This window comes from Ambystoma mexicanum, chromosome 4q (genome assembly GCF_040938575.1).
Source record: "Ambystoma mexicanum isolate Mex_15411 chromosome 4q, UKY_AmexF1_1, whole genome shotgun sequence".
Classification (NCBI taxonomy): domain Eukaryota; kingdom Metazoa; phylum Chordata; class Amphibia; order Caudata; family Ambystomatidae; genus Ambystoma; species Ambystoma mexicanum.
Window position 1 is genome coordinate 946,194,945 of NC_090928.1, and position 22,390 is coordinate 946,217,334.

General features: G+C 42.7%; 1 protein-coding gene across 3 annotated transcripts in view; it reads right to left on the reverse strand.

Moving 5' to 3' along the window:
• Positions 1–22,390, reverse strand: part of UBR2 (ubiquitin protein ligase E3 component n-recognin 2) — a 2,523,611-nt gene that overhangs the window by 1,534,265 nt on the left and 966,956 nt on the right. For all 3 annotated transcript variants that reach the window (XM_069608499.1, XM_069608498.1, XM_069608497.1), the window contains one exon: positions 12,621–12,684. In XM_069608499.1, coding sequence (XP_069464600.1) covers positions 12,621–12,684 — 64 coding nt within the window. The remainder of the gene's footprint in view (positions 1–12,620; positions 12,685–22,390) is intronic.

Genomic DNA, 22,390 nt, shown 5'->3' on the forward strand with positions numbered 1-22,390 from the left:
ACTCACAGTTATAATTTTTATAGAAGTTTCACACTAATGACAGTGCTACCATATTATTGGTAATACTGAGCACTTGCGCACAGAGATATACAGTAATTGTATTTAGCTAGCAAAGCCACATAAAATAAAGTCTTTTAGGAAGGAAAACAGTGGGTTAGTCAAACAGTAGCAGAACTTGAGGTTCTAGAGGCAGTTTTAGCTCAAGTTAACACTTTTAAAGTCTGAATCGCTAACTATATGTAAAAGTCAGTTTGGAGAGGGCTCAAAGTCTTTCGAAGCAGCAGAACAGCAAAGGTTCCTGTGGATACTGTCAGTCTTAAGTTAAGGATGCTAGAAGAATTGACAACGCTGGAGACCCTGTTAAAGGACTCCCAAAAGCGACACAAGATGGGAGCTTGGGTCAGAGGTAAGAGTGGGCACCCTGGACACCTCTTTGTGCACTCCAACACTCTGGAGCAACTTCTTGGTTTAAGGTTAGCAATACCTTTTCACCCCACAGTACCTTAGGTTAGAAGAAATGTTTGTGGCTGGATTCTCCTCTGGACAGCAGCAATGGACCTGGTCTCCAGATTCCTTGGTCTGGTGACGAAAGGCAGGAATCTGATCAGGATATCTCAGCAGCAATCTCGAGAGAGGACCTCTGGCATGGATTTCTTCAACTTCTGTGGTCAGTCTATGGTTTTGGTGTCTTTCCTGCAGCACCAACAAAGGACACGATACGCATGGTCAATATTCCTCGATTCCTGGAGTCCTGCACTCTGTTGAGGGGACTTGGATGGATGAGTCATATTGCGTCTCTGGAGGTTCACCTGGCGCTTAGCAAAGACTTGGACGGATTCAGCCTTTCAAAGACAATGCACTGCAATTGGGTTGGATGCCTCCTGGTATTCGCGGTTTTGCAAAGGGTCTGACGGCGTCTCTAGTCGTCTACTTCGGTTAGTTCAGTTTCCAGTGGTCAACTTGCCTTTCGCCTCAGGAAACTCACCTTTTATTCAGTTTCAGCACAGTGTTGTAGTCTAGATAGGTTCCAGGTAGGCTTTATTTCACATATGTACAATCTGTACATTACTCCTGTTACTCTTGTTTTATTTACAGCACGCGTAGACATAGACAGGAACAAGGGAAGGTATAACATTACTTATAAAGGAGCTGACCCACCGGCCATCCATTCAACCCAGCTCAGGCCCTCAACTGACACTCACAGAACATTCACACACAGATCCACCAAACATTCTCCTGAGCTACATTCACGCATCCACATTCTACAGCAAGCACCCAGGCCAGTGGCAAGACAAGACTACAACATCTCCCTTTCATAACAGAGTCACCACACAAAGCGCCGCCCTTCCATACCAGACTCGCCACAGACTCTCACCACACCATCTCCCTATCACCAAGACATTTTACCAAAACAAACACTGTCCATTCGGACCTGCCACATCCAAACACAGAGCCTGCCACACACTGGCACCAACCATAAACAACCAAGGAAACCAATCATACATCTGGGTGGGGAAAAACAGGGGGACCCTGCATTTGCCCCGTCACGGACCTGGTATCACCAACCGTGACACCCAACGGAACATAGTCCAAGTACAACCATCTAACAAACAAAAAGAGGTGTTGCCATGACAGGACAAGAATTGCAGAGGGGATAACTTGGATCACGCCTCTTCCTCTTTACACACTCGCATCTCATCCAAACACAAATTCGCTCCCACTTGACTCCCCCAGACATCCCACAGAATCACAGCCACACCAAAAAAACAGCTACCACCATACCCACAAGCAAACTCCAACCAGCCATGGTGAACATACGCACACATCACGTATCACAATTATCATCCAAACCAGACCCATGCCAAGACAGCAAAAAGCAAATGAAATGCTTCTGCTAGCATTAACTTTTTTCCTAACATAGCTATAATAACTAAAAATCATAGCAATTCAAAACAATCGGGTACCCTAATAACCTATACATTCTTCACTCTCCTTAGTGCACTTTAATCACGTTCGAATTTTCAATTTTTTTTATAAATCCTCAAACCTTTTTTATTTTTACTTAACAAGCACGCAACTACTGAAGATTGCCGCGCCATCCAACCAAAAATAAAACTTGTCCCCATACAACTTTGCATTTTCATATTGTATGTGTCCTCACCCCCTTTGAATTTCTATTTGATAAATTGCCACACCATCCAAAAAGAAAAAAAAAAAAAAAACTGGTGGATGTCCCCTCACAACATGGCCCCAACCTCACTCCACAACACATGCGGTGAGGCTGCCAAAATAATGTTAACAACCATAAAATTGGTCGAACACAATGTCATGTTGAAAAGAAAAGAAAAAAAAAACTATCAACCATTTTTGACAAATATTAATTCCACATCACCTATTAGTAGTCACAATTTTGACCAACCTTACATTTTATGAATTCCACTTTTTTTTCCTTATTAATCACCATTTTACACATCTTACTTTGTCACAGTAAACATCCCTAGACTGTACCATCTGTCGGGCCACAACACATACACAAGACAATGGCCCATACATACTTCCATAAACAACTAGGGCATTAATTTATGCACCACACATTACCACAAAATGGGTTCCATAACCTTATTCGGAGTTTAACATTTCCTTAATTATCAACATGAAAGATTTTCATAACCCAAAATTCTAATTCCATTTTAAATTCCCACACATCACATAAATCACTACAAATGCCACAACAAAATGTCACCCCCCATATCCAACATGCATTATCTAAAATATCTTGCATCGATTAGCATAATCTTGATTACTTTGCATACATCACTTAAAATGTCTTCATTTACCATTTGAATGTTCAGAAATTGTGTTGCATTAATACAGAACCCAATATTATATGTCTCAAGGAATATCAATGCATTTCATTAAAAAACACATTATGTAATACCATTAACAGCATTTCAAGTCCATGAATTGCATGAAGAGCAACAAATGCCGTGTGAAAACACAGCAAAACATGACCATGTAAATAATGAAACAAAACTAAAAGCCATTGCGATGCTCTCACATCCCATTTCGATTCACTACTGAGGCAGAGTTTGATTAACAAATCCAGAGCAAAAAAATATTATCATGGTTGCTCCTAAAGTAACATCACTGAAGTTTTTAAATCATAAAAGCACCATTTGGACATTATGTGCTCACGTGTAGACGAACGCTGGCAGTCGTCAATGATAAATCACTAGGTGCTGGCGAACGTGCACTGTAGCGCAGACGAATGCTGATCTTGTCGACAAATGCCAAAGTCAAAATCAAATGACCCATCCATTGCAGAGATGTCCCTTCTTTAACCGCATCGCTTACTTCATAATACTTTTACTTTCATTGTAGAGAACAGCGTTCCAATCCGGAAAGCAAAACACACGTCAGAAGTGCGGCTTGCAGGAGACTTCTTTTCATTTATTATCTTTGTGTTCTGAATGCGGAACGCGGATTACACACACGTCGCTTCATTATGTGTCATTACGTAGAGCCTATCATACGGTCTTTTCTCGAAGGTTTGTGTCATCACTGTAGCATTCTTAGTTGGATCGTTTGTCTCGCGCTGCGACGTCTCTTAGAATGTTTAAGTAGAAATGAACCTAAGTGTTCTAGTCAGTTATAGGAAGGGAATTGTAAGAGACGGTCGCAGTGCGGGGCGCCGGTTGTTAACATAAATAAACATTAATATTTAAGTACTCACCCCGGCTCGCGTGAATACTTCAATTGGCGACGAGGATACCGGCCCCTGGTGAACCCACGCAGCACAGGAGAACGAGAGCAGCTGCACCGAGCCCTGGCGCGATAACTTGTAGCGCAGGCTTGTGTTGTCACACAACACACAGTAACGTAGAGCTGAACGAGAGCAGATGCTCCGAATTGACACATCACGGTGTCGGTTTGTGCTCCCTTGCAGTGCCAATCCACAGAGGGGGCTGCAGTTTAGAGCTTGAACGCTCCGAACCAACCACTGAGGCTTCGTTGGTTCGTGCTGAGTTCCGGACGCTCGCTGTCCCCGGTTCTCCGGAAGCCCTTCCAGCCCCACCTCTTTGGCATTAGGAAATAAAGGATCCCTCAGTCCCCACATCGCTACGCTTAGCGATTGCATAGGAACACACGCGCATGACTGTTGAGCGCGTACATTTGAGAAAAGAACATTTCTACAGATCGCGGCCACGTGATTCGGCTGGATCATGACCAGGAAGTCTGGGGAGGGTGAGGATTAGGCATCCTCGTCCCAGTACATAAATACATCTCTATTTATTTGAACACACGAATTTAGGAATTTCATTACTAAAAGACTTTTAGTCTTTAGAACTGTGTTGGAATACTATAATGCAAGGAATCAGTATCCAACCTCCTGCAAGTTTTTTACAGGCTCCAAGACAACCAGCAGTTGTCTGGTCAGAATGGAAAGAATTTTGGCTGAATTATATTCAGGCCGTGGATCAGGAAGAACTCACATCCAGGAAAAAGAAACTATTATTGTTGCATGCACTCGGATTAGAAGGTCAAAGGAAGTTTAGAGAACTTCCAGAGTTAACAAGAGATGAGGCTGGAGATGCTGACGAACATGGAAGAGCCATAAGACAATTGGACAAAGATTATGCGCCGGAAACCAATGTGGCCATAAATAGATATAAATTCTATACCAGCGTGCAAAAAGAAAGTGAAAGTATCGAGGAATATGTGTCAGCATTAAGGGTCTTATCTAGAACATGTCAATTTGGTAATGGTATCACTCTTGATGAACTAATACGATATCAGATAATAATTCACTCAAAGGATAATATAGTTCAAGACAGGCTGTGGATGATTGGCAATCCATCACTAGCTGAGACTATAGCTATTGCCAAGCGAGTTGAGCATAGTCAATTATGTTCTAAGGAAATGAAAAACAAGAAGGAAGAAGCTGTTCAGAGTATGCAATTAAACACTATGAAGTTGGTACAGGAGCAGGAAGAACATAGCCAGGTTAATGCACTGCGACCTAAAGACAAGGCTGAAACTGCTCCAGGGAAGAGCAACAAGACGAAAAATCCAGAATATAAAGGAAGTTCAAGTAAAGTTCATGAGAAAAGCTGGACTAAGAGTGACCCTCGCACACAAAATGATCATAGATATCAGAATTACCAACAAAGGGATGGAAATAGATGCTACAACTGTGGCAGATATGGTCATTACGCGAATGCAAGACAATGTCCTGCTCTAGGACAGAAATGTGGGAATTGTGGCATAAAAGGTCATTTTGCAGTTGTTTGCAAGAAAAAGAAAAGAGTTTCAGTCATCGTGGACGAAGAGGAAGAGTCAGAGGAGGAAAGAGTATTTTTCATACAAGAACCCCCAGAAGGAGAGTTTAAGTGCCCAAGTTGTGAGGTGATCTTAGATAACTGGAATCTTAAGATGAAGGTGGATAGTTGTTCACCTTGGACGATCATTACAAAAAGGACATGGGAAAACCTTGTGACACAGGGTCTGTGGAGCGAATTGAATTTATCAGACATTAAAAATCTGGGTGGATTTGAAGGATCGAGGATAAAGATGATTGGATGGTTTCCCAGCATCATCCAATTTAAAGACAGACGGGCCCAAGTTAAAGTTTATGTGGCAGAAAAGGGCGTCAACATCATAGGATGGAGAGATCAAGCTGGGTTGAGAATCAGATTGGATCCATGTACTGAAGAGCAGATTTTATTAGTCAATAGTAGTCAAGAGCGGAGAAACGGTGTGTCAGTGGAAAAGAGTGAAGTCAAATCAAAGTTAGGTTTGTTAAAGGATTTTACACACAGAATCCGCCTGAAGAAAGGAGCAATACCGGTTAGACACACAAAGTCAAGACCGGTTCTATTTGCCATAGCTGACAAAGTTGAGGAGTTGACATTGTTGGAATCTGAAGGTGTCATAGAAAAAATGGAATCCTCAGAGTGGGTGAGTCCCATCGTGGTGGTGCTAAAAAAGAATGGCAAACCCAGGATTCGCATAGACTTAAGAGACGTCAACAAGAACATAATAATTGACATATTTCCTCTTCCAATTATTTCTGAGATGTTGAATTGTATTTGTGATGCAAATGTGTTTTCAACATTAGATCTTTCAAAAGCTTATCATCAAATTGCACTCACTGAAGATTGTAGAGATATTACAGCTTTTATTACTCCACATGGTCTATATAGGTATAAGCGCATGCCGTTTGGTTTAGCCTCTGCAGCAGCTGTATTTCAAAAGGTGATGATGCATGTCCTCAAGGGAGTAGAAGGAATTTTCATATATCAGGATGATATTATTGTATTCGGAAAAGGAATTGAAGAACATGATGACAGGCTAAAAAGGGTGTTGAAGAGATTGGAAGATGTAGGTTTGAAAATTGAACAGAGCAAGTGTAAAATTGGAGTGAATGAAGTGGAATATTTAGGGCACACTGTAAATGGCAAAGGATATAAACCTTAAAAGGATGCCATGGAAGCAATCGGAGAGTCACCTAATCCTAAGAACAAAGACGAGTTAAGATCATTTTTGGGACTATGTGAATATTACAATAGATTTGTAAGACATTTTGCGAGTGTCACAGAACCTTTAAGGAAACTTATGAAAAAAGATGCCAAGTTTATATGGAATGATGATTGCGACAGGGCAGTACAATGCATAAAGAGTGAAATTTGCAATTCATTGGAGCTAGGAGGGTTTGAATTTGGTAGAATTACTAAAATTACAGTAGATGCCAGTGGAAACGGATTGGGAGCAGTTTTATCACAGGTTGATGAAGATGCAAATGAAAGAGTAATCAGTCATGCCTCGAGAGCTATTTCAGACACGGAGAATAGATACTCAGTGATTGAAAAAGAGTTGTTGGCTTGCTCCTGGGCAGTAAATTACTTCAGGAAATATGTGTGGGGAACAAAATTTATTATTCAGACAGATAAACCGTTGATTGAGGTTCTCACGGTCAAGGGAATGTGCAGAGCTTCGCCAAGATTAGCAAGGCTAAGTCTTAAAATGCAGGATTATAATTTTTCTGTGAAGTATGTGCCTGGAAAAAGGAATGTTGTGGCTGATTTTCTTTCGAGATTACCATTGGGAAGTAAGCAGATGGCGGTAGAAATGGATGACGAAATGGTAGCTGTTGCGTTTGAAGTTACGTCCAAAGATAAGTGGATTGAGGAGTTGGGTAAGGATGATGAGCTTTAACAAATATGCGAATACATGAAATCTGGGTGGCCTGAAAAGAAGGCAGTTCAGGAAGCATGTTTGAGGTTTTGGGAGGTAAGAGAGGAGTTGTCCATGGAGGATGGATCTTTGGCGAGAGGAGACAAGTTGATTCCCCCACGCAAGTTATATGATGAACTTATTGAGAAAGCACACCAGGGTCATCCTGGTATTACAGGCACGAAAAATAACAAGATTGAAATATTGGTGGCCAGGTATGGACCTAATGGTAGAAAGAATGGTTAGAAATTGTTGGCCATGTCAAAATAATAGTTGTAGAGTTGTAAAGTCAAAGCCTATTGATATTCACAAAGGTGAAGCGCCATGGGAAATGGTAGGTATTGATATCGTTGGGCCATATGGGAAATTTATAGAAGAGAAAAAGTTCCTGATAGTTGTCATGATGCCTACCTCCAAGGAGCCAGGTCCGACCCAGCAACCCCAGAGGCAGGCATCATTTCCCCCAGGGGAGTGCCAGCGGGCCCAAGCTGGGGCCCTTTGGACGCAGTCCTGGCGCCTTAGGCGCCAGGCTCATGTTGGACCCCTGTCCTGGCGCCTTAGGCGCCAGGCTCATAAAGCTATACATGTTTTCAAGTGTTTTAATGTGCACTTACCTGATGCAGACCATGCTGCCACATCCAGGCCCTCTTGAGGCCTGAATGGAACTACTTTACCTGTGGGATTACTTTCCACCCGGGTGTGGTCGGGGAAGGATACATACCTGATCGGAGGAAGGATACACACTTGGAACTTCTTCCAAAGCTATTTAACCACACCCGATCAGCAACTCACGCTTCGCGCTGTTCTGCTCCTCGCAGCTGGACGCTCACCGTGTCAGCTCCTGCATCTGGACCTCAGCCACGCCCGTCAGTATCCTGGGTCACCTGCAAAGGGAGACAAAAGACCTTACCTGCTAAATCAGCACCACAGAAGCATCACACCGACGATCCTGAAAAGGAAGACATCATTTTAAAAGCATTTCGCTACGATCGCTGCAGCGCTGCATTTCACTCACCTTTCCTGGACGCCACCATCTTCAGCAGCGATCATCCGGATCCACAGCCACTTCCCAGAACCTAGAGAGAAAGACAAGAACAAGGTGAGAGAAGGAAGGGAATAGGAAAAGCTCAGTTTCCTTCTAAGTCTTACCTGTTGGGTCATTCCCATTTCATTTCGGGTCTTGCCGCTTCCAGGCATCCGGACCCCGGCACCTATGGGGAAAAAAGACAAAGACATTGAATGAGCGAATGCAAAGACATTACCCGAGCGCTCATCCAGAACTTACCTGTCATTTACTGGAACTGCACGTATCACTTCGGGTCGGCGCCATATCTCCGGCATTCCGAACCCCGGCCCCTAAGGGGAAAAAGATAATTAACATTATTATTAAGCTTGGACTTTTGAACTTGCAACAGAACTTTTACAGAGCCTTACCTGAATAGTCAAGCTTACCTGAACTCCCATAATCCTCAATCCAGTGAAATAACTGGGTTTCAACGCGCCCCTGCATCAGAAGCAGGATGGAGAGCTCATCCTTCCTGACCCTAAGGTGAGACTTCACGGGAAATCGTGGAAGGGTATCGTGGAGGGTTGGAAGAGAGTGGGAGGCTTGAGCATAACTCAGTCAGTAGGTAATACTCCCTTTTCACGCACAGGGGAATATTCCTGCGAGCCGGAGAAGTCAGAGTAGAGGGGCCCTTCCTGTCCATCTTCAGAGTCCTGCGCTTCACCATTGAAGAAGCATCAGCACTCGAATCCAGACCTGCGCCTCCGTGGGAATCAGGTGAGCGTTACAATAGTGCTAGTTGATTACTATTCAGGGTGGCTTGAAGTTAAGGCTGTGAGTAAGATTGATAGTCAGGAGATTATGAAGTTCATTATGCAAATATGTAGAAGGGAAGGATTCCCTAAAGTGATAATGAGTGACAATGGAGTTCAATTCAAAAGTAAAGAGATAAGAGAGTTTGCCAAAAGATCAGGAATTGAATGGAGGTTTTCATCTTTATACCATCCTCAAACCAATGGATTAGTGGAGAGATGCAATCGCGTGATTGTAGAGGCTGTAGAATTGGCATTGAATAATAACTTGTCAGTGGATGAAGTACTCAAAGAGAAAGTGTGGTGCAGTAGGATGACTGTTAAGAGGAATGAATGTGTCACCTTTTGAATTGATGAGAGGAAGAGCTCCAAATACTTTACTTAATCCAGATTGGGTTAATCGTAGGAAAGTAGTGAATGATAAGAAATATAAGTTATTCAAACATCAAAATAAAAATGAGAGGTCTAGTGGTAAACCGGATGTTGGAGAACCCAAATTGAGACTCTCACCAGGAGATTATATACGGATTAAGTGTGGTCGTAAGGTGAGGAAAGGCGACTCTAAATATAGCAGTCAAATTAAAGTTGTACAAGTGTTTAGGAGCGCAGTTAGAGTTGCTGGGGGAGCGATATGGAATTTGGACAGGGTAAGTAGATGGAGATGGGGAGGCAAACAGGAAGATTGCAGATTCTATGGTAAAGAAAAAAGAGCAAATGAATTGTTTACAGATGAAGTTTACAGATGAAGTTCTGTTTAGGAGGGAGAATGTAAATGAAATGGAGAGTGGTAATAGGGACGTAGCGAGACAAAGTGAAGGAATGGATGTGAATATGCGATAAGGTGACAATGTAGAAAATGTAGTTGGACGTAATCTTCCACGAAGTTCAAGAGAAAGAAGATTACCATATTGGTCCAGGGATTATGTTATGCCTAAGTAAATGTACACTTTATGTTTAGTTTTCTTTATAATTTTACTTTCTCAAAATGTTATCTAGGCTACGCATTCATATTTATGAGTAAGTAGGTCGTCAAATGTTACTCAAGGGCATTGGAAAATGGTTGAAAAAAAAATGTTGGTTTACTAGCATTATTTCTTAATTGTACTACGATGTAAGTCATATGGCTATTATATCTTGTTAATTGTACTACGATGTAGGCCATATGTTTTCATTCAATATTTATGGGGGGGTGGGGTGTGTAGCATTCTTAGTTGGATTGTTTGTCTCGCGCTGCGACGTCTCTTAGAATGTTTAAGTAGAAATGAACCTAAGGGTTCTAGTCAGTTATAGGAAGGGAATTGTAAGAGACGGTCGCAGTGCGGGGCGCCGGTTGTTATCATAAATAAACATTAATATTTAAGTACTCACCCCGGCTCGCGTGAATACTTCAATCACATTCGGAGAGAGACTTCATACAGCCCTCCAGCAACCGCTCAGACCGAAAACACCCATAACTTTCGTAGCACCGCCAAACCCTCTTCAGCCTTACGTCATCATTTGATTACAGGCGGCAGGGAGGTAGGGTCATGTTGGGCCTCCCATATTAACTGCCAATTCAGGCCAGTGCCGCCACAAGGAGCGTCTCCACGTTGCTCCCAGGCAAACAATTAGGCTTGAAATTACTTTCTTTTTTTTTCCAGCGCACTGGGCATTTTCTTTTAGTGACACAGTGGAAAGACGGTATAAATCACTCAAACGTACCATTCCTGCTGTGAATACAAACACCAGCAGCAGACCGTACCTTTGCTTGAAAGCTGTAGTTCCAAACAACATGCGCTCTCACTATGGTAACATCATTGAAATATGCCATAATTTACTTGCTTACATATTACAAACTGTAAGCAGGTCTCTTTCTTCAGAAACATGTGGCACTTAGTTTCTTCCTTTTACTTCACCCAAATTGCGAGGATCTCTGGGGAATTCTTCAATGCCAGGGACCTCCCTCCCAGAGTCCAGAGCCACACATACCATATAATGGCTACTTTTAAGCATTCTGCTGGGTAGGATGGTTCCTATTAAAATACATTAGGGGGAATGGCGGGTCCCTCTTACGCTGCTTCCCCCCCACAGCTCTCCCACAGCTCTCCTTACTGTACTTTATAGTTGCTGCAGCTCCTCTCGCTGATTTTCTGTCATTTTTCCTTTCTATTTCCAACCTTCACTTTCATGCAGGTTCTTTTAACCTTGTCGCCACTGTTGTAAAGTCTTAATGCTAGACATTCAGTGTGCACCTCTGAGTCACAGACCAGCAGTAGTCTAGATAGGTTCCAGGTAGGGTTTATTTCACATATGTACAATATGTGCATTACTCCCATTACTCTTGTTGTATTTACAGCACATATAGACAGACAGGAACAAGGGAAGGTATAACATTACTTATAAAGGAGCTGACCCACCAGCCATCCATTCAACCCAGCTCAGGCCCCCAGCTAACACTCGTAGAACATTCTCACACAGATCCACCCAACATTCTCCTGAGCTACATTCATGCATCAACATTCTACAGCAAGCACCCAGGCCAGTGGCAAGACAAGACTACACAACACACACTCCTCTGCAATCTCTCAGAAGTTTGCAGAAAGGGGCAGGTGGCTGTCCAATCAGGACAGCCAGACCCCCAATGGGTGCTGGTTCCACTCAGGCAGCCAGAGCAGGGGAGTGAATAACTCCTTCCCCATTTCCTGCCTTCCCAGACACACTGGTGCCTAGGCGGGGATGCCCAAGGGTTCCACCCAAAGGCCCCCCCCACCCCCACACACACACACACACACACACACACCCCCCAACAGAATGGTAGAAGAAGGGCTAACAAAGAACAAAAATGCTAGAAATGGCAAAAAAAGAAAGGAGCCACCAGGTTAGTACTTAGGTGACCCTATTGTGCACAACCGGGACTGTGAATACAGTCTGCGGTAGACAATAGCACAATAGTTGGTAAAGAACATCCACTGCCACCAGCCATAACTAGAAGATTGTCTATGTGACAGAAAAGTCACAGTAGCAGAGAGAAGGGGGATACTAGGTATCCCCTTGGCAGTCCACATACAGCGGAGTGTGCAAATCTCTCAGAGTATAAAGTTTTAGGAGGGATACACACTATCCCGCTATCCTTAACAGTAGTAAGCATAAAGAAAGAACCTCAAAGGAGAACCCAGAGTGTTCCCAGCAACACTGCCCATAAAGGAGATGTGTGCTGCAAAAGTTAAACATATGCCTAAAAAGCGATATGGAGGACAGTAGACTCCATAGTAAAGGTAGAATACAGAGAACAGAGTTAAAAAAAGACAGCCCATATGGATGAATGAGTGGTAAAAGGCTCCAATCACTCATGATATAAAGAAAAAGGCCCAGAAGTCCAGCAAAAAGTGCTGGGGGTCTCACTATAAGAGGGTGGATGAAGCATAAACATGATAAATCTCCCTGACACAATAATTAGGGAAAAATTAATGTGACAACACAATCATACTGGCACTGTAGTGGTTACGTGGTTTTTGCTGCACATTTCCCAAACCCCAACTTTTAGTACATCATGATGCAAGAATACTGCTGTTAAAGCGTAGTTTACTTACCAACCATCATTATAACGAGATGCAACATTTCTTCTATAAGAGTATTAGTCTGCTGTAAAATATCCTAATGGAAGACATGCAAAGGACAATAAATAGGTCAATTAAATAATACACAGCTGGGTTTATTTGTTAGATGCAAAAAGGTTCTAAAAGACATTTTTTAAAAGGTAGACAAAAGTAAAGTTATAACATTTTACTCTATCAGATTTTCAGGTACTTTCATCAGCAGTTTGTTTTTCGGCGATCTTTTCCTTTTCATTCCTTTTGACAGAGCGCAATATATCTAAAAGCATACGAGAAAAAGATTCCACCTAATCCAACTACGGCTTAGCCATCAGAATGACAAGTTTATCTTAAATTAGATCACACATACATAATAACTATTACATTTAGCATACCAAACTCACGTATCCATTTTTGACAAAGGTCTGCCACAAATCCAATATGAAGGCATTTTCTTTAAAGTTATTCATTATGAATCTCTTACTCCTTTCTTGCTACATACTCACATCTTTCCAAACCAAACATCTCGTAGTGCTAAACTAGTAGAGGTAACTGTGCTATTTGGTGGGGTCATAACACTAAAAACGATTTGCTTTTATCCTGGAGCAAGTGTAGCCAAAAATAACAAATGAATTACATTTTGTTAATATTCCTTTCCGATTGATTAGTCCTTCCTCTAACATATACCGAAATCGTAATAGAATATATACGTTTTGGAAACGTGCGTCGTGGAGGGATAAAGGAGGCTAAGAATGTAGATTACTTTAAAAGCTTTGTGGATTAATTTTAATTCAGTTTACTTATAGGCTTTAGGATCATACAAAAAGGGTACTCTCATCAGACACCTCTTTCACACACATCAGCCCCATCTGACAGTCACACCCAAAATTCTCTGAGCTCTACACAGCACACGAGCGCTAATGGCGATATAACCCTTGGCGGCAGTGCCATTACAGACAGGGTCGGCTAAGAGGGGCATATCACCATTAGGACCTGTGTAGTTTCCTACATGGGTGCTAATGGTGTGCATTAAAAAAAAAAAAAAAACTGATGTCATCAACATTGGAAACAGACTTGCGGAAACCACATCGCGGCACCAGGCACAAAGGTACATTTATTTTTTAAAAATGTTTAAAAAAAGAATGCACACTATTAGCACTTGCGGAGGAAACTACACGGGTGCTAAGCGGTGAAAAGGGGACACTAGCCATCAGCCCAGGGCTGCTTGGACCATACAAGCCTGCATTCCGAGTATCCCGATTGGCCAGCCCCGCCTCCCTATGCCCCGCCTCCCCAGGGTGAGTTATAGGCTGGCCGGCAGTGAGTAATCTGTGGGAGGAAATCCTAATCCATCAAAGAACATTACTGAATGTAACTTGTTGTTACAAATGATTGCTACCTCCCACAGAATACTCATCCTGGATAGACTACACTAAAGCAGTACAGAACCGGAAGGAGAGCGAGGGGAACCATCAAAGAGACCAGTAAACACTGAAGGTCTACCTGGTAAAAATGGACATCCTGACCGGTTAACGAGTACAGACATTAAAATGCAAAAATGTCCATGCTGCAGCGTGACAAATACCCAAGGCCTTGACGCCTCTTTTCAAAGATGTTCTGGCTGTCAGACCGATGACAGAAAGGGAGTAGACAACCTTGGGAGCCTCTTTCGCTTCAAGTTCATGGCATTTAGAAATTAAAAAACAATCCACCTGCGCTAAGTAAGATTTTCATATAAATGATAAATCTTCCTGACCTGTGTCAACCCCAGAACGATTTGCTGGACTGGTAGGTTATTTTTCCTTATACCTCAGTGAGTGGGAATCTTTTTCCACACAGTCTTACTTTTTTTATGGGTGTCATGTTTAATACTCTTCGTATCTTTTAAAAGTTACCCTCTGACAGCTTTTTGGCAATACGTGCCTATTGTTGCTAGGTTGCACTAGGGGCTGCCCTTTTAACTTTCTCTGGCTAACCTTTTGAGAACTACAGTTCCCAAGGGTAGAATGGATCTTTGGATCCCTTTGACATGTTATTGGGTGAGACCAGCAACCCCTTTCTCATTTTAAATGTAACATTTATGTTACAAGGACAAACTTACTTTTAATGGCTGGTGGCAGTGAACCTTTTTATTAATTTGATGCACCTTTACCACAGGCTTTTTCCACAGCCCCGGTAAAGGCACCCATGGGTTATCATTTTACCAAAATGGCTCCCTGTTTTTTTTTTCTTCTCCATTTCAGCGTTCCTTGTCCTTTCTTGTTCCCTCTCCTGACATCCATGGCAGGAAATTCCTTTGTGCGATTTTTTCAATCCTCAGCAGGAATCCTGTGGATTCCCCACCCAGGCTCCAGAGTGTCTGTGAAGGCAGTAAACAAGGGAGGAGTCCAAAACTCTGCAGCACTTTGTCTTCCAGCCTAACTGCGAGAATCCAGTTCAAACTGGAAGGCTGGCTGTCCTCAAAGGACTGCCAACTCCCCCAAACCCTCCAAGTTTGAATGTTGCATGGCTGTTTGATTGGCTGGGTTCCTGCATAAAAGTCTGATCCTGGAAGCTGAAGAGGTAGTTGACCACTGGAACCAAAACCAAAGAGGATGATGAAGAAACGACAGCTAAGACTAATTCAAGCGAACGGAGAGCCTGCTGTGAAACCAGAGCCTGCTGTAGTCTTTTCTTCCAATCGACCTGAGGACTCCGAAAACGATGGCCCCGACCGAGAGCCTGGTGAGGCCCGCTAGACTTAAGACCACCTGCATTTTGAGCTATCCCACGCTGTGCTGCGACCTTGCAGGGCTGCAATACCACAAACCCTGGGACCTCGAGCCATTGGGTGGTGCACGGTCTTCCAAATTCTGAATCTCGCAGAAACTTTGTGGGTATCCTGCTTGATCTCCAGAGGCACGATTCAGGTCCGAAAAGCCCCCCTCACCAGAGTGCTGGACCTTACAAATGACGAGAATCCGACCAGCGATATTCTGCCTTCTTATGTGCTCCTGAAAAGGTGCCAAATCCACAGAGCCACATCCAGCCACAAGCAAACTCTTGCCTGAAGCCTTCTCCTGTGATCCCTGCTGCAAACGTCCTTCCAAAGTTCTGTCTTCCGTCTTCTTGACAAAGGAATCCATCTGGTTTTTGGCTACAGATCCTGAAGTCTTCCTGCTGCAACTCTTCTTCTGTGCGGTGGTACAGTGTTGGCTAGGGTGTTTACTTACCTTAAGTCTTTGTGATTTCTGTAAAGCTTTTGGGGTGTTTTCTGTGATTGGGAGTCCTCTCATCCAGTGCACCCAAGCCCACTGCTGGAATCCTCCTAGGGTGTATTCTTTGAAGTCCCTGTACCCTAACTAACTTTAAAGTGAACTACTTACTTGTTTGAACAGTCTTCCACAGGAACTCTGACTTTTGCCTGGACCAGAACCCTATCTCACCCTGCCTACAGCTGGCACCTAGACCACTAGGGTCCCTCTTCTGCCCTTGAGGGAACTCATGCAAAGGAATAGGGAAGGACTGGATAAGTAAAGGATTCTGTCTCGAAAGGTATGACAAGTGTATAAAAAGTACTTACTTGTGAAAGCGTTGATTGGTAACTAACTCAGAGTGAACATTTACAAACGTTCTTACCTTGAATGTGTGTTGTGCCATTCTGAAAAGTATGTATAAGGTTAATTTACTCATCTGTGAATTGGTTGTGCCTCCTTCCCAAAAGTAATGCTGTTGTGGCTTCACTATTTTTTTTCAGAGAAGAGGTGTATACATTTCCAAACTGGGTCTTGCTTCCTTCAACTTGCTGTAGCCTGTTTAGAATAAGTTTGCCTTAGGTTTTACCTACCTGGAATAACATTGAGTCATTCTTAAAGTGGAACATTGGGTTTTGCTTTCCCTGGTCTGTTTGATACAGATGCAGTCTTAGGTTTATACATACCTTTAAGGTGCTGATAGCCAACTTTAAAAAGTATAGATGTTTTACTTACCTTGAGTTAGCAGTGTGCCATCCTAAAATAAGTTAAAGAGTTATTGCTTACCTCAGTCTGTGTTCCACTGATCTGAAAAGCAACTGTAATAGTACATTACAGTAGAAGGCTTTATCTGCCTAGAATAGTTGTGGGACATTGTTAAAAAGTGTTCTTTAGGTGTAGCTGACCTTGGACTGCCTGGTACATCCTAAATTAGTGTAAAGAGTACTTGCTTATCTTAGACTGTGTTCCACTGAACTGGGAAGCAACTGTAATTGTATATTACACAAAAAGGTCTTACTCAACTAGTAGTTATCATAAATGTACTAATAGGTGTATAGTATTCCTTGAATGAGTGTTCCACTATTCAGGAAAGTATCCTGGTAACAGGGTTGGTTAATTATGCGATTCCGTAACTGAGTTTCACTGCATCACTGACAGGGTCTACTACCCTTGAATTACTGTAATGTAATCTGAAAGTAACTAATGGTTTTACTCCCCATGAATATGTGTGCTCTATACTAAATGTGTTTCATAAGGTCTAACTATCTAGAAATACTGTTTGTTTTCTAAATAAGGTCAATGTTTTGGTTTGTGTACGTTAAAGCATAGTGGTGTGTTTTTATAATTTGTTTATACGATCTGTGATGGTACATATTTCCCCCAAGATTTATCTAGGCCTATTTGTATTGTATTTGAATAAACCCTTTACATTTACACTACATAGTGTTTCAGTGTTTCTTTGGCCCATATGTGTACTAAAATGTCTTTGTACTGATTCTACAACCCTCTCTCCCTCCTAAAATAAGCATGGCTGCTCTGTCTACGCTACCATATACTACGGTGGTACAGCCTTATGCTAAGAGTGGAGTCTTGTACTGTCTCAGTTGAATGGTTTTACGAAGCCCTTTGTTGGACTTTAGAAAAACTGTCTTAACTATCACAACAGTAGGCATATTGAAACCTACCTAAAGAGACTTAATTCTGGTGAGAAACACTAGCTCCTGTGACATTTGGGAACAAGGCCCCATTCATCAGAGTATGGCTTCCTAAAATAGGTTATTGTCTTGTAATCTGGTTCCATCAATGACTGCATCTAAAATAAGTATTGCTTTTGCCAAGTTATCTGGTGTGTATTTAAACTAATGGTGACTGCATATGTTTGTATCAGTGTTGTGCGATAATACTACCAGTTAGATTCATTTTCAGTGTGTTCAGGGGGACTATAATATCTAACTGTATTTTCATACTTGACTGTCTAAATTGAATTATTGTGTGCCATACTATGGACTCATAGTGAGGCCCTTTATCCCACTCTCACTGAGCTGAGAATAAGCCTCGACTGGTCATCCACATAACTTGATTGGGTTTTGGCAAACCTCTCAGAATTCCCTGTTCACTATAACTAGGGAGGCCTCCTAAAATATGTCCACCAGGCCAAATTCTAGCAATCCATTTGAACACATTTCTCCCTCCGTAAAAGGACACCTCCACCCCATCTCTCCTCCCAAAAGCACCGTCTGGATAGCATGCCTTGCCAAAAGCAAATCAGCAAAGATGTTACACTCGAGCAAGGACGGAGAAAAAAAGCAAAGGAAACTGGAGCCTTGCGCACTCCAGTGAACTGTGGACTACATGCATAACCCAAACAATAACTGATCACAAGTCAAAATAACTGGCAAGCAGGACAACAGCAAACCTTAAAACCAAACACATTCATGCAGCATCCCAAACTACTACAACTGTTGGATTTAGAGCACACTAGCATCTATGCGGCTCCCAAACCACTGTATCTCTAACTACTATAAAGATGTAAGCGGTCCAAGTACTCTGATAAACCACATCCAATGCATGTGGCACCAAAACCCACTACTACAAGTAGCGTCCCCGTCTACCTGGCTAGTAACAACCCCAAAAAATGTTTTACATCCCCAAGGACAAACCCATGCACCCGTCAACCATGCCATTAATCCCTTTGCACACAAATACTTGTCGAAAATGTGCTGCACCAAGAAACGCAGTCTACTTGCTGCAAACGTTTCTGGAATTCATCGGCCATTCCAGAGGACTGTGGCACTCAAATTCTTAGAACCAGGCACCCTACACAACAGAACACATGAAGCAACAGACATAAAGCAAGCGGGACAAGACAGTGGTGCTGTCTGTCACCTCTGTTGTTCGCCCCCTTGAACCTTTGGCTGCTAGAATAAGGCAGAATCGTCTGATCCAGGGTATTAACTTAGGAATGGAAGAATACAAGATGGGTCTGTTTGCAGATGATGTACTATTCTAACTGATAGATAGTAGGACTAAAATCCCAACACTGTCATATTTGCGGAAAATATGGTATATTATCAGGCTATAAAATAAAGAGAAGTCCACAGTAGTACCACTGACCCCCAAGATAAACCAATTAGAAGAATATTTCGGGACCTCTGCTTTCAGAGGATGTTTGGAGAGGAGAAGATATTTAGGGGTATGGTTACCAGCAGACCTCATACATATATACCAGGCTAATACATCGCCTTATGGGACCGGATCAAGGGACATCCAAGGTATTGGCACATACTGGAGCTAACTTGGATGAGCAGTCTAACAACATTGCAAATTAATGGTTTACTTCTGTTTATGATGCGGCCAGTAGAAATCCCAAGACCTTTTCTAAAAGACAGGATGAGTGTTAGGCAAAAATTGATGTAGTAACCCTGTGGGAGACTACACAACCCTTGTCCTCTTGGTATTAGGTGACCCACCTAATTGTATAGGCCTGTAGTTGGTAGTGTGACTGAGCAACCAGTCTCATCTCAAGAGGGGTAAATATGAGCTGTAGAGCTGTAGCAATGAAATCCATAAATACAAGTATCCAAGAAACATTTACACTCAAGATTTTTAGTTAAAAAAAAGATTTATGCTAGTTTTTAAATAAGCATTATTTAAAAAGGGCAATATATGTAGCAATCAAATACACTTTAAATGCTTTTTAAGAATTGTGACAAAGCTAGTAGATACTCTTTAGAGATGCTTCTTACACACGTCCTACACCCAGAGGTGACTTCACTAACTAGGACAGTAATTGCATTTATATATCCCTAGTACACTTTGTAAATTCTGAGGTTGGCAGAAAGGCAAGGCTAAAGGAAGGACAAAAGTTAAACAGGTTCTCAGAGCATGTGAGCACCTCTTCCAATGAAGTCTAGATAAAAACTTTTCCCAGCAATATTAGTTTAAAACCAATGTATCACCTATGAGGGACAGTAAGAATCAAAGTCAAATGGAATAGAAGAGTCTGCAGGGAGCCAGGACAGCCAGTCAATTGGAGCAAAGTCTATGGAGATGAGGCAATTCTTAGATAGTAAAAGTCTTGCACAGAGAGTTTGTTGAAGAAAAATCACTGTAGGGTCACAAGCGGTTACACATGTGAAGGGTAGAGCTGAAATCAACTCTAGAAAAGCAGCTACTGCAAGTCTCAACTGAGAAGAGCAAGCTACAGACACTGAGCTAAGTACCCCAAGTCAGAACAGTACCTTTGGTTAGAAGAAGAGTGTACAGCTGGCTTCTGTCTGGTTGCAGCGATGCAGATGCTGTGTTCCTGGGCCTCAGACGTGGGGACAAAAGGGAGGACGTCTGGGGACTCCTGCTGCAGTAATTCGGATGTCAGCAGAAGCTGCGGGCTCTTTTCGGATCAGCGCACTTTTCTGTTTCAGCGCTCGGTAAACAAACCACTGCAGATCTTGGATACCGGTTGGGCTTCCTTCACTCCTCAAGTCCTGCACTCTGGCGAGGGGACTAGAGCTCTGGTCGTCCTGCTTCTGGAGGGTTCTGGGGATACTCCTGGAGCTTCTGGCCGGATCACAGACATTGCACATGACTATGGATTTCAACACCCCTGGTACTCGGTTCCTGCAGCAGCAAAGAAGTACAGCCAGTCAGGGAAGGTGTTCCAGTGGAGTTCCTTTTGGGGTTAATGTGGTCCTACTAACCCAGGGGAAGAAGTCGTCCCTTCCGGAGCTTCTCTTGTCGATAAGAAAAAGGAGCTTCAGCACAGCAGTAGGGCTTCATCGGGCCGTTCAATGGTCCAGGAGGATGCAGCAAGCTTAATTCATGGTTCGTCGGGTTGTTCTTCCCAGTGGTCGACTCGGTCTTCAGTTCCAAAACCCTGGCCTTTTAAACAGGTTTCTCCCACTCATACACAGCGTAGCTGTCACTCAAACAGCAGGGTGGCTTGTCCTGCAAGGACAGCCAGCCAATCAGGATTGAGTGAATTCATGCATTCCCAAAGACAAAGGACAGGGGAGTTTTGGGAACCTCCCACACTTTCTTCCCCCTTCCAGGCACACTGGAGCCAGAGGCGGGATTTAGTACTGAAGCCTGCCAAAGGCAAAATGAACAAAGGGCTCAAACCTCGTTTGGCGTATAGAGTAAAACCCAAGAAAGACCTCACAAACAGAAAATGCGAAAAAAGAAGACAGAGACCATTTTAACAAAATGGTCACCTATCGGTGCTATACTGCAGCTGATGATTCAGACTGCGCTAGAAAAGCACAATGGTAGGAACATTAAACCACTGCCACCAGCCATTTAAAGTAGTGAGAGTAACATAAAACATGTTACATGAGTAAGTAGGAAAAAGGGCTGCTACTAAGTAACCCCCCCCCAGCACACCACATAATATGGGGTGTGCTGGACCTTCAAAGAGAAAAAGTAAGTAAAGTCAATTTCACTTTACTATTATTGGGAACAGTAGTTCCCACAATAAACAGTATTTAAACCTTATGAGAAATCTAAAGGATTTCTCTGTGACACTGCACTGAAGGTGCTGTGTGTCACCATACAAAACGTAGATGCCTATGGAGTTCGTCAGACTCCAAAAAAAAAAGGAAACCCATAATCCAAATCAGGTCAAAACACATGAGTGAAAAAAGGGTCTCACTCACTCCAGGGTTAAAATTTAAAAGTCCTAAAGTCCAGCAAAGTGGCTGGGGGTCTCTAAGGTTGAAGGGAATTGGCACAGAAATAAGAATTCTCACCAACAATGAGCTTCTGGAAATTCATTCTGGGCGAATAGAAGAGCCAAAATACTCTTCAAAGCAATAACCCTGCTGAGGGACAAAAGAGGAGCAAGCCTTCCGGACATAAGAGGATAATTTAGGTCTGTACAGTTGCAAGTTGCAGGGAATTACCTCAGAAATAGCCAAGAAAATAAGTGGGTTGCTCTAAAAAATGATATAGTGAGCCCGGTCACAATTAGGGACTGGCTGTGGGTCCACAAAAGGATATAAAGGGAACATCTGATATTAGAACCATTCTGGAGGATGTGGAGAGACATTGTGGGGTATTCACATAGCTGTATTTGGGTCCTGCCATTTATTTCAGAACTCGGCGACCCAGAAAGATGCCAAGCATGGTTTGAAGCTGGCCTGGGAAGAGTTGGGCACTTTGAGACGCAGAGCAGATTATCGAGTGTTAGGGAGATTTATCATTGTTATGCTTCATCCCCTGTCCTAGTGAGACCCCAGCACTTTTTGCTGGACTTCTGGACCTTGTTCTTTAAATCCAGAATGAGTGGAGCCTTTTTCCACTCATTCATTTTTATAGGCTCTGTCTTTTGGAACTCTGTGCTCTGTTTTACTTTACTATGGATCTACTTTCCTCCATATCTCCTTTAAGACGCCTGTATTTTACTATTGTAGCACACAGCTCCTTACGGGCAGTGTTGCTGGTAAGTCTTCTCCTTTGAGATTCTTTTCTTTATCCTCAAGTAAGTACAGTTCTTAATACTTTATAGTCCGAGAGATTGGCACACACCACCTTATGTGG